The sequence below is a fragment of the Phoenix dactylifera genome, chromosome 3 (assembly GCF_051530095.1).
Source record: "Phoenix dactylifera cultivar Ajwa chromosome 3, Ajwa_hap1_PhDact_Kaust_v1.1, whole genome shotgun sequence".
Classification (NCBI taxonomy): Eukaryota; Viridiplantae; Streptophyta; class Magnoliopsida; order Arecales; family Arecaceae; genus Phoenix; species Phoenix dactylifera.
The window spans coordinates 35798458-35811866 of NC_143192.1; the positions used below are offsets into that span (position 1 = coordinate 35798458).

The following is a 13409-nucleotide window of genomic DNA, read 5'->3' on the forward strand; positions in this document are numbered from 1 at the left end:
ATAAACGAGCCAACCTCAACTTCAAAAATTTTAGCCTCGGAGGAAATGAATGAGCTGACCCCAAGAAACTTGAGATCATGTCGAGCTTTAAGTTCGTGTCCATGGTTCACAGCCCAATCTCCGTTAGAACTGTGACCCTGGTTGGCCCCCAAGCACGTATGATAGACCTGAACCTGAAGTACTTTTTCTCGACTTCCAAACCGTGGGATTAAAGAAGTGACGTTCCATGCCACTGCCGCTCTAAAAGCAAACAGGAGAGCTTACCATGGATCTCTAGATCTCCTCGACTGCCACGTTTCACGCAGCCTTTACTACGTGTCAAAGCCGTTGCAGAAGTACTTAAAAACTGGATCCCTTCCCTTCCCTTCATCTTCCGTCTTTCTTCCAACAATTCTGCTTCCCTCCCATGGCTCTCTTCTCCCTTCTCTTCCAACCCCCACAGCCCTTCCCTCGCCCAAAACCATATACCAAACGTCTCTCAACTAAGCCTCCTACACACCTAACCAGAGCCCGGTTCCACCCCTCCAACGACTACAGGATCTCATGGCAAAATGAGCTCGAAAGATCGAATGGTCCTCTGCCCAGAGAGAAGCTGGAAGATGAAGACTTCTTCCAAACCGCCATCGACCGAAGGGCTGTCGATAACGTTCGCATGCTGATCGTCGACGCCGTCCAGCACGCAAAGGCCGGGCACCCTGGGATGCCCCTTGGGATGGCCGAGGTGGGGTACCTCCTCTACCGCCATGTCATGCGCTACAACCCCAAGAATCCCAAGTGGTTCAATAGGGATAGGTTTGTGCTTAGCGCTGGACATGGATGTCTGCATCAATATGTGTGCTTGCATCTTGCCGGGTTTGACTCAGTTCAGGTGATGTGGATCATCTTAGCGTTCCGTTTGTTTTTGGTAGTTGTGGTTCGCTGCATCTAAGCATATTGGATCATATATATACAGTTGTTCCTGCTAAATTTATGGAATCAGGAGAATATTGTACAATTTGATTTATTATGTTGGAATTTAGATTTAGATTCTCTTATGATACTATCATCTATAAACAATTTTGGACAACTTATCTTGCTATGATGATCATGTAATCTATAACTTGGGTTTGGATTGCATCTTTCACGCAAAAGAATGATTTATCATCTTTTGCAACATCACCCATCGGATCGTGCTCCGCACAGATCTCAAAGCACTGCAAATCTTTTCATTCCTCCACCTGCACAGATATTAGAGCAATCATTGTGGGATCTAACCAGCAATACGTTAGCAATATTATCATAAGAGAAGCATTTAAGAAGTTTTGGACATTACAAAAGTTTTTTCTGAATGGCTTGCCAATTTTGTTTTTCCCCCTATTCAAAAGGTAAGAGCTTAAATCCCACAAGTAGGATTGAAGCTCTATTTTTAACATATGTGATAAAGAAGTTAGGCACCATAACCTCCAAATTGCTAGTAGCAGAAAATATTGATTAGGAAGTGGGTTGCACTTCAAACAAAAAATATATATATTGGTAAAATTAATGCAATCCCTTCTGCAGCTAGAAGACTTGAAGCAGCTTTGTAAGTTGGGCAGTCGCACCCCCGGCCACCCAGAGAACACTCTGACTGCTGGAGTTGAAATCACAACAGGTATGGTTGCTTCATCTCCATTTACACAAAATGAAGTTAATATTATCGGGGAAAAAATGAAGTTAGCGTTAGGTGCAATTTAATGCAAGTTCACCACAATTAAACCTTCAAAGTTTGCAATAGGCCCTCTTGGTCAAGGTGTTGCAAATGCCGTCGGCCTTGCTCTAGCTGAAGCTCACCTAGCTGCACGTTTCAATAAACCGAATGCTATCCTCGTCGACCACCGGACGTAAGCCAATTGAAACATTAATAATTTCGTTTTTCTTTTCGTTTGGAGTGAATGCAAGATTATGTCATCAAAAGACTAAGTCGTCTTGCTATTTGGCAATCTCAATCTAGGTACTGCATCATGGGTGATGGGTGTGCAATGGAAGGAATATCAAATGAAGCTGCTTCTCTTGCTGCACATTGGAAACTTAATAAGCTCACATTGATCTACGATGACAACCATAACACGATAGATGGGGATACAAAAATTTGTTTTTCTGAAAATATTTCCGCCCGATTTGAAGCTCTCGGTTGGACTACAATCACGGTGGAAGATATATATGAAGATATGGGATCATTAAGAAAGGCGATACGATCTGCTCATAATGAGACAAGAAGGCCAACTTTTATCAGGGCAAGATCATCTCTCCCTCCTACCTTTTCCTTCTCTGTTCTGAGGCAAATTGTCAAACCAGCAGACTGTTTAACCAAGAAGCCATGAATTTAGATCTTCTCTCCGGAAGATAGTGAGAAATTTTGAGTGCTTGCAGGTAAAAACATTGATTGGCCGGTTGTCTGTAAAGGAAGGCACTTATAAAGCACATCATGGCACCTTTGAAGAAGATGATGTGAAGCAAATGAGAGGAAAAGTTAAATGGGAGGATCGTGAACCGTTTCATGTCATTCCTATGGTTTACAGGTACACATAACATGGATTACTGTTCAGCTATAAAAAAACATCCAGCTTCCGTTCTCGTGCTAATATTCCACAACTTATTTCTGCGATACTTTAGTGTTCTAGTTTTCATCTCTGTAATTCATCCGATAACTAATTTAATGGAACCTAAGTTGCCTTTAGAATACTACTCTATCACCACTGCTATATATGAACTAGTTTCTGGTTTCCTCCAGCAGTCCTGCAAAGTTGGGTCATCTCTAATATTTTGACAGGGAGATGCAAAGGCAAGCAGAATATGGCGCAAACATAGAGAAGAAATGGAAGTCTGCTTTAAGACACTACCAAGCAATGTACCCTCAGGAAGCAGAGGAATTCAAGATCCTGCTCCATGGTGGGTTACCTCCTGGATGGGAAGAGTCCTTGCCGGTAGTCGACTACATATATTTATCAATTCTGATATTACGTTATCAGCAAACAACAGATGACAGAAAGAAACACAAATTTGGTTCGCTCATAGTTGCAGCTTTTATTTTGAACAGAATTGGTCTACATCTGACCCTGTCGATGCCACTCGTGGGTACTCCGAGAAATGCCTGAACGAGCTTGCCGAGGCGCTTCCAGGATTGATAGGTGGAAGTGCCGACCTAGCAAGCTCCAACAAAGTTTATCTAAAAGGCTACGCTGATTTCCAGCTGCCCGGGACTCCACAGGGCCGTAACATTCGCTACGGAGTTCGTGAGCACGCAATGGCTGGGATCTCCAATGGCATTGCATTGCATGGAAGTGGACTAATCCCCTTTGCAGCAACCTTCCTTACATTCTCCGACTATATGAAGAATTCGATGAGGCTATCAGCTTTGAGCCATGCTGGAGTTGTGTACGTCCTGACCCACGACTCGATCGGGCTTGGAGAGGACGGCCCTACCCACCAACCAGTAGAGCAACTAGCTGGCCTTCGAGCTATTCCACGGCTCTTGGTCTTCCGGCCAGCCGATGGGAATGAGACTGCCGGGGCCTACAAGGTGGCAATTTCGAACAGGGATGCGCCCAGCGTCGTAGCATTGTCGAGGCAGAAGGTGGCCGCTAACTTGGAAGGCACGTCGATTTCAGGAGTAGAGAAAGGTGGCTACGTTATCAGTGACAACTCAGGAATCAATGGGTTGCCGGAGATTATATTGATCGGCACTGGTTCAGAATTGTGTCTTTGTGAGGGCAGTGCGGAGACGCTGAGGAGGGAGGGGAGGCGGGTGAGGGTGGTGTCGCTTGTGTGCTGGAGGCTTTTCGATGGCCAGCCCAGGGAGTACAGAGAGTTGGTGCTGCCTCCGAAGGTGTCGAAAAGAGTGAGCGTCGAGGCAGGATCACCGATCGGGTGGCGAGAGTACGTCGGAGAGAGTGGTGTGATTCATGGGGTGAGGGATTTTGGAGCCAGCGGGGCTGGCTTGGATACTTTCAGGAAGTTTGGGTTCACTGAGGAGAATGTCACTAGAATTGCAAGGTCTTTGCTAGAGAACTAAATTTTGGCGGTTCCAGTTGTTGCATTCCATGTTTCTCGTTTGTTTCTCCTCTGTATTCATATGTGCAAGAATAAATTAATAAGAAAGTCTCCGCAGATGATGAAAAAGATGAGTGCTCGCAAAATAGTAGTATGTTAGTGATGCTTTTTAAAAAAATCCTGATAAAAAGTAGTCGAGAGAGAATGGAAGCTGTTTTGTTCTGATTCATGGTCGCCTCTCGTCGACTGCTCCGGATTACTCGTGGGTTTACAAGCCGTCCGATCAAAAATATACGAGATGGCACGCATCCACCGATGGACTGCCACTGCAATGCACTGCAGAGAATCCAAACCATGGAAAGAATGGAGATCTGGGTGGAGCCCATGCAATGTTCTTTACAATTCATGAAATTACTTTTTTTCACCCTTGGATATAAAAAGAGAAACAGAGCAAATAATGTTAAATTATTTTTCATGCTAAATGGAAACTTATGGCTTCCATTGAAAGGGAGAACGTGGGTTAAACTTTTCTACGTACAGGAAAAAAAATCCATAGAGGAAGGGAGGGACTTTTCATTCCAAGGTGATATTCTACATGCTAACCAGGAGAAAAATTATGGTCAACTTTTCCGTTCCAAGATAATATTCTATGAGATTCATGAGTTAGACTAGTACAGCCAGCAATATTATAAAATTACAGGCTGCACCAAATCTATATTTATAAAATTTTAGAAATAATTTTAGATTGGGTTGGCCCGATTTATAGGGAGAAAAAAAATCTATATTTCTAAGTCTTTATAAATATAGATCTAGTCCGGTCTGTAGTCCTATAATGTTATCGATTGTATTAATCTAATTTATAAATTTTATAGAATTTTAATCTAATTATCTAAATAGATTCTTAGTAGGGTTTACCTTCCGGTATCCTTAGCCAGAGAAAGGAACATAGCTTTTCGTCTTCTGTGTTCTTTACATGATAAAAAATGATTTCAGCTTGTTAAAGGTCATCAACAAAATATTAAAAATATTCAAGCACCTCTTTGTATCACACTAAGTGCTGCAAGATTAACCAATGCGCTCGGGAAAGGAGATTATTTTTGTTTTTATGTGCACGGAGCCGGCACCTCTGGCATGATAGTAAGATAGAGAAGGTTGTTGCTTGAAGCCATGCAGCCAATCAGCTGATGTCTGCATGCCTTTTGAAGGACATGATCAGTGTAAGAATCTCTGAGCAATTATGTGCTGACTCGGAAAAATCATTCACAGATTTCACGTGGCAATCAATTGCTTAAGTCCGCAAGCGTTTTTATGGTTGCACGTCAGACGGTTAGCTTGCAAGCTCACGGAATGACGTTACAACCAAGTGGGACGGTTCCATTTTTGGGCTATGGTGGTTTCCATTTGACTATTGATTAAATAATTAAACTTAAACCAGTTTAAAAAGTCAAAACTTTGTAAAATGGTAATAGAAAACAAACACCAATTAAAATAAGTAATAGTAGTAGAAAAAAAAATTAGAGAGAAAAATATTTTTTTTCAAAAAAAAAAAGAAAAGACTCCTCTCACAAAGATACCTCTTACCTCTCTAAGATGCCTCTCTCTACCCTATGATGTCTTAGCAAAATTCTCCTTACCATGAAGACTTGTCAACAAAATTTTCTCCTACAACTTTTTATGTAACTCTCTCCCTCTTAATAAAATTACATAATCTCTCTCCTGTTATAACATAAAAGGTCACCATCCAACCTAGCGGTGGATACGGGTGGCGAAACTGGCTTGTTCTGAAAATCTGGCCAAACCCAACCTTATTTGGAGTAGGTATCGATCAAGGAGTCTCCGCTTTCTTAGTGGAGTATAAGTCAAGTTTCTTCGCCCAAGTTTTTAAAAGAGCCAGACGTGGTCAAAATAAGAGTAGATCTCTAAAACAACTCAGGACCTCACCCACAATGGCTAGCTAAAAAATATTTTTTTAGGTTCTTTAGTCTTATATAAGTACTCAAAATCTTCTTGGCGAATAACTGATGTGGGACTAAATACGCGTCCATATGGGTCCTCACAATCTCTATTTAGATCGAGGTTGTATAAGTGGGAATGGAGAAGGTTTAGATCAAAAAGATCATTTCGGGTTGTTATGGGGGAATTGAGCCGCCATGCCCCACGTGATCGGCACGCGTATCCAGGAAAGCTACAGCTGCCCTATGATCCAGCACTCCGACCCCGAGTCGGACCTCCTCGGCTCCGCAGCCCGACCCCGGGTCGGCTGCCCTATGATCCAGCACTCCGACCCCGAGTCGGACCTCCTCGGCTTCGCAGCCCGACCCCGGGTCGGCTGCCCTATGATCCAGCATTCCGACCCCGAGTCGGAGATCTTTTGATAACGACAGGCTATTCTCCAGAGGCACGCCGCGGCCTCCTGCTCCACTACTCCCTGCAACGGCTGTACCCGATGCTGCCCACGATCTCCTGTATCAACCGTACAAAGCGGAGCTCCACTACGCCCTGCCATGACCGTACCCAGCGCTGCTCCACGACGCCCCGTAACGGCCATGTCAGTGGCCATTCTATCGTGCCCCACGACGACAAACCCCCCTGAGAGACCTCCCAGCCAGGTATATATGCGGCTGGGGGGAGAAGGGGGGGGTAAGCAATACCTCCCGGAGCACTCTCTCCCACTTGTGATTATCATCTCTCCTCCTCCAATCTCCTCTGACTTGACCGTCGGAGGGCCATCACCACCCTGGTGGTGGTGCAAGGCTTGTTTGCAGGTTCCTTGGCGGAAGGTGAAGCGCGACCAGCACCAACCAAGACAACTCAGGCGGAACCCCGTTCACACCGTCGTGTCAATCGTTCTCGGTTTGGACCACCAGCAACAGTTGGCGCTAGAGGAAGGGCACGAATCTCAGAACGATCGTAATGGCACGGCGAGGTGGTCGCGGAGCTTCCAATGCTTCCGGTCGCGGAGCCTCTCGCGCCTCTGGCCGGGAGGCTGCTGCGTCCCCAACACACTCTCAGCAGCATTCCACCGCTTCTCCTCCCATTCAGACGGTCGAACCTGCTCAGTTCGACCAGCTAGCCCAGCAGGTTCGCACCCTCGCGGAGGCAGTGCAGAATCTGCAGGGTGTGATCTCTCGGGTGCCGCAGCGGGCTCAGGAGCCGCTGCTCCCCGAGCACTCGCCTCTTCCTCACAACCCGCGCTCCTTCCTCTCCCATGGAGAGGAGCGCCGGCGCGGGGAGGATTCTCGAGTGCGGTCCATTCTGCCAGGACCTTCTCATCGGAGCTGCGCGGGGTACGAGAGGCGGACCCGGGCGCGTTCTCAGACACCCCAGTCCTCGAGGGGCCCGCACTCCAGTCGGTCCCCCTCGCGCCGCTCCTTGTCTCCCACCCACCGGTCGCGCTCTCTGGACCGGCGGGTGGACGATCTCCACAGACAGCTCCAGGTCCTGAAGGGCCACTCCAAAGATCCCTTCGCCGACTTGGAAATCTCCTCCCAGCCGGCGCTTGTCTCAAGGATCCTGCGAACCCTAAACCCGCCGGGGTTCAAAATGCCGGCGATCGAACCCTACGACGGGGCGGCGGACCCACGGGACCACGTGGAGAGTTTCAGGACTCTTATGCTCCTCCATGGAGCATCGGATCCTCTCCTCTGCAAGGCCTTCCCGGCGACCCTCCGCGGCCCGGCAAGGGCGTGGTTCGCCGGCCTGGAGGCTAATTCCATCCAGTCCTTCCACCAGTTCACCCGTCTCTTCATCAGCCATTTCGCCGTCAGTAGCCGGCGAAGACTGGTCTCCGACTCCCTCTTCGATGTCCGGCAGAACGAGGGAGAGAGCCTGCGGGATTATCTCACCCGCTTCAACAAGGCAACACTGGAGGTCCGGAATTTGAGCCAGGAGGTGGCTCTCTCAGCCCTGAAGCGAGGCTTCCGGAAGGGCAGACTCACCTTCTCCCTGGACAAACGCCTGCCGCGGAGCTTCCCGGAGCTGTTGTCTCGGGCAAACCAGTATGCAGACGCCGAGGAGGCAGCCTCCCACCGGAACAAGGAGGCCGCCGAGGCCCCTCTAAAGCCCGGGAAGAAAAGGCGAAAAGAGGCACCCCAGAGGAGGAGCCCGACGCCTCAACGCCGGCGCAGAAGCCCGTCACCAGCAAGGAACCACGGCGCCACACGCCCTCGTTCTCCGCACCGACGCTTCAACCGGTACACCCCACTCCTGGCCCCCCGGGCCCAGATCCTCATGGAGGTCAAGGGGCGGGAGGACCTCCCGGTCCCGAGGCAGATGAAGAAGATCCCTGGGAGGAAGCCTTCTCGGGCGTACTGTGAGTACCACCGAGACCACGGCCACGATACCGAAGACTGCTTCCAGCTTCGGGACGAGATCGAGGCTCTCATTCGCCGAGGGCGTCTCGGTCGATATGTAAACGACCGACGTCCCCCCGCAGACCCGCGTCCAGCCGACCCGGCCCCTCAGGAGCCTCGGGAGCAGAATCGACCCGTTGCGGGAGTGATCCACACCATCACTGGGGGCTGCTCTCGGCCCGTGAGGAACGCAGGGGGCTCGGCGGAAGTATCAGGAGTGGCCGTCGCGAAGAGGCAGCGGGTCGGAAATGTAATCACTTTTTGTGATGAAGATGTAAAGGGGGTTCAGACTCCCCACGATGACGCCATGGTGATCTCTCTCACTATAGCGGACTATGATGTAAGGCGTGTTCTTGTGGATAGTGGAAGCTCAGCTGATATTTTGTATTACGAGGCCTTCCAAAAGATGGGCTTTTCCCGACAATTGTTGCACAAAACATCCACCCCCCTCATAGGATTCACTGGAGACGCTATCTCGGCCGAAGGTGTCATCGAGCTGCCTGTGACTGCGGGCATTGCACCCGCAGAAGCCACGGTGCGGCTCGGGTTCTTGGTCGTCCGTGTCCCCTCGGCCTACAACGCTATCCTCGGACGACCCGGACTGAACGCCCTTCGCGCGGTGGTTTCTACCTACCATTTGCTCATGCGGTTCCCCACAGCGGCCGGGATTGGAGAGGTCCGAGGTGACCAGCCGACCGCACGGCAGTGTTTCCTAGCAACTCTCAAAGGGAAGAAGCCCATGGAGGCCCTAAGCGTCGAGTCACTTGACGCCAGAGACGAAGTGGCCTTGCGGCACGGGGAGCCGGCCGAGGGCGTAATCGAAGTTCCCCTCGAAGAAGGCCGCCCGGACCGCACGGTCCGGGTCGGTGCCAACCTCGACTTGGAAGCTCGGCTCCGGTTAGTGGAATTCCTCCGAGCCAATGCAGATGTGTTTGCCTGGTCGGCGGCCGATGTACCTGGGATCGACCCGGAGGTCGTTTCTCACGCCCTCAACGTCGACCCGACCCACCGACCAGTAAAGCAAAAGAAGAGACACTGTGCCCCGGATCGGATCCGGGTGGTCGACCAGGAGGTAGACAAACTCTTGGAGGCAGGTTTCATAAGAGAGGTGAGCTACCCCGAGTGGCTGGCAAACGTCGTACTTGTCCGGAAGGCGAGCGGGAAGTGGAGGATGTGCGTCGACTATACCGACCTGAACAAGGCGTGCCCCAAGGATAGCTTTCCGCTTCCACGGATAGACCAACTGGTCGACGCGACTTCCGGATATCAGCTACTGTCTTTTATGGACGCCTTCTCCGGCTACAACCAAATAATGATGGCTCCACAGGACGAGGAGAAAACTGCCTTCATAACAGACCGGGGGCTGTACTGTTACAAGGTAATGCCCTTCGGTCTGAAGAACGCTGGCGCCACTTACCAGCGCCTCGTCAATAAAATCTTCAAGGAGCAGATCGGCCGGAATATGGAGGTGTACGTGGACGATATGCTGGTAAAAAGCCGCCATGCAGACCAGCACATTGCAGATCTGGAGGAGACTTTCACCACCTTGCGAAAGTTTCGCATGAAGCTAAACCCAGCGAAGTGCGCTTTTGGTGCTTCGGCCGGGAGGTTCCTCGGTTTCATTGTCAACCAGCGCGGGATCGAGGCCAACCCGGACAAGATCAAAGCCATCCAAGATATGTCCCCTCCGACCAAAGTGAAGGAGGTTCAGGAGCTCGCTGGAAGGGTCGCCGCGCTCGGACGATTTGTGGCAAAGTCGGCCGAACGCTGCCAACCATTCTTCAAGGTGTTGAAGCGCCCAAAAGACTTCCTCTAGACGGCCGAATGTCATGCGGCGTTCGACCAGCTCAAGGAGTACATGGCGTCTCCTCCCCTGCTGTCCAAGCCGCAAGAGGGGGAGATGCTCTACCTTTACCTGGCGGTCTCCCCAACCGCAGTCAGCGCAGTACTGGTTCGGAAAGAGGCAAGACTTCAGAAGCCTGTATACTACATCAGCCGAGTCCTCCGGGATGCCGAGACGCGGTACACGAAGGCTGAGAAGATCGCCTTCGCGCTGCTGACTGCGACCAAGAGGCTTCGCCCCTATTTCCAGGCTCATTCTGTCACCCTTTTGACCGATCAACCACTGCGGCAGATTCTCAGCAATCCAGAGAATGCGGGACGGCTGGTGAAGTGGGCAATAGAACTTGGTGAGTTCGACATCCGCTACCAGCCCCGACCAGCCATCAAGGCCCAGGTGCTCGCGGACTTTCTCGCTGAGTGCACTGTGCAGGAGGCGGAACCTAAGCCGCCGGAGACACCCAGCCTCGATCTCCCGATCTGGACGCTCCACATTGACGGGTCGTCGAACCCTGAAGGTGGAGGGGCTGGGCTGGTCCTCACCAATCCCGATGGAGTGATAGCCGAGTATGCCTTGAGGTTCGGATTTCCAGTGACCAACAATGAGGCGGAGTACGAGGCCCTAGTCGCGGGACTCAAACTCGCCAAGGAGCTCGGCATCCGGCGTCTGAAAGTCTTCACCGACTCCCAGCTGGTGGTCGGGCAGGTTCGAGGGGAGTTCGAGGCGCGGAGCCCGACCATGCAGAGCTACGTCCGGAAGGTGCAAACACTCATTCCCGACCTCGGCAGTGTTGACATTCAGCAGGTCCCGAGGAGCGAAAATGCCAGGGCCGACAGGTTGTCCCGCCTAGTGGACGCAGACGCGCACAACTTGTCGAGGGCAATCTACCTGGAGACCCTGGATGCCCCGAGCATTGACGGGGCTGGAGCGGTGATGGCAATTGATCCGGAGCCGTCTTGGATGGACCCGCTCGTCGCCTACCTCGCCGAAGGAATCCTCCCTGAAGACGAAGATCAGGCCCGGCGGCTTGTAAAGAAGTCCGCCCACTACGTACTTTATGAAGGGAGGCTGTATCGGACCTCGTTTACCGCCCCCCTCTTAAGGTGCCTCCGCCCCGCGGAAGCGGCCTACGCCCTCGGCGAAGTCCACGAAGGCATCTGCGGATCGCACTTGGGGGCTAGGTCCTTGGCGCATAAGATCATGAGGCAAGGCTACTATTGGCCGACCTTGTTGGAGGACTCGAAGGACCACGTGCGGAAATGCGACGCCTGCCAGCGCCACGCCAACGTCCAGAGAGTCCCCTCTGTCCCCTTGGCGCCAATCACCGCGCCCTGGCCCTTCGCACAGTGGGGAATGGATATCCTCGGACCATTCCCCGTCGCTTCGGCCCAGCGGAAATTTTTGATTGTCGCCATCGACTACTTCACCAAGTGGGTGGAGGCAGAGCCACTGGCCACCATCACGGAGGCACAAGTCTGGAAGTTCGTGAAGAAGAACATCATTGTCCGATTTGGAGTACCTCGGGTCCTCATCTCGGATAACGGTCGACAGTTTGATAACAAGCACTTCCGGGACTTCTGCGAGGAATTCGGGATCGAGCATCGGTTCACATCCGTGTCGCATCCCCAAACCAACGGCGAGGCCGAGGTCACAAATCGGACAATCCTCCAAGGTATCAAAGCGCGGATCGGCCGGACGGGGCAAGCTTGGGTCGAGGAACTCGAGAATGTCCTTTGGGCGTATCGGACCACACAACGGACTCCTACTGGAGAGACGCCTTTCAGCCTAACCTATGGCACGGAAGCCGTTGCCCCCGTGGAGCTCGGACTCCCCTCGCCTCGGGTGGCCGCGCACCGACCCGAGGCCAATTCAGAGCAACTCCGAGGGAACTTGGATCTCTTGGAAGAGGCAAGGGAAATGGCTCAGGTACGAATGGCAATGTATCAGCAGAGGGTGGCCCGATATTACAACTCCAAAGTCCGACCGAAGCTTTTCAGAATTGGAGATCTGGTGCTGAGGCGAGCTAAGGCATCTCAACCTACGGAAGGTGGGAAGCTAGCGCCAAATTGGGAAGGCCCGTATAAAGTTCGTTGGGTAAACCGACCTGGCTCCTACCAGTTGGAAGCCCTAGATGGCCGAGAAATTCCAAGGGGCTGGAATTCCGCTAACCTGCGGATGTATTACCAGTAGAACAACAAGGCCAGAAAGACAATTTAAAAAGGTGCAATACTTTTCATTTCAATAATTTCTGGTTACAGTGGCGTGCTCGTGTGATTACAAGGAATTCCCAGAGGGGAATTAGGGAGTAAAGAAAGTAAAGAAGAGGTGGGGACCCAAACCCTCAACCCAGGGCGGCTGCAGTCCCACCAGAAGTGGGTGCTTCTAACCGGAGGCGTCATCCAGCACCTCACCAAAAAGAGGAGGAGCCGCCGCAGAAGAAGCTCCCGCTGCCCCCAGGGGAACGCCGCCTCCAAAGGATATTCCCATCTTCCCCAGTGGTAGGGAAGAGAAGGGATTCAAGGGGGAAGAGTATATAGAGGCGCGGTCCCGGATTGAGCGTCCGGCGCAGAGCTCAACCGGGAGGCTGAACTTCAAGGAGGGGAGATGTGATCCCGGATGAAACGCCTAGAGCGGAGTTCCGCCGGGGAGACCCTCCTTGTTGATCCCAGATGAAACGGCTAGTTGGCTGAAGTTGTAAGGGGAGCGCCTCCCCTTTCCTTCGACAGGAGTCTCTCAGTCATATGCCAAGGAGGAGGTCCGCGATCCATGGCAACCTGCAGCTCCGGCTTGGCAAATTCCATCGTACCTGCACCTGTATTTATAGCCAAGCTGCGGCCCCCTGGTAGTTCCGATACGGGTGGCTCCAATAAATGCAGGCGCACTGAATCCGGAGCCGTTCCGGCTCCCGAGGCGTATCTCCCCGCGATTTCCTAAGCGTCATTCTCCTTAAATCGCATTCTTTGTGCAGGACGATCCGGGTGACGTATACCCCTAGGTCCACGTGTCTCCGCTCGCGCCCAGGCCGCATCCTCCTCGAAGAACCCGCATATCGCGGCCGCTCAACTAACACTCCTCACCAGCAGCAACTGGCGATCCGATTTCCCAGGTAACGCATTAATTAGCGTTTAATACCCTTCTCGTGTTCCCCCCAGGCAACGCTTGGAGGAGAGGAGAAACACGGTCGCGGCTGGGCACAGAGAAACCCTGAT

At 51.7% G+C, this 13409-nt stretch overlaps 1 protein-coding gene across 1 annotated transcript; it reads left to right on the top strand.

The window, feature by feature from the left end:
- Window positions 1-258: 258 nt before the first annotated feature.
- On the top strand, window positions 259-4172 carry LOC103719448 (transketolase, chloroplastic-like). Its single transcript, XM_008808698.4, has 7 exons — window positions 259-868; window positions 1540-1630; window positions 1754-1859; window positions 1970-2252; window positions 2389-2537; window positions 2789-2942; window positions 3056-4172. Exons 1-7 carry the CDS (start codon window positions 407-409, stop codon window positions 4028-4030), a joined length of 2220 nt encoding a protein of 739 aa, XP_008806920.4. The 5' UTR covers window positions 259-406; the 3' UTR covers window positions 4031-4172.
- The last annotated feature ends 9237 nt before the right edge of the window (window positions 4173-13409 follow it).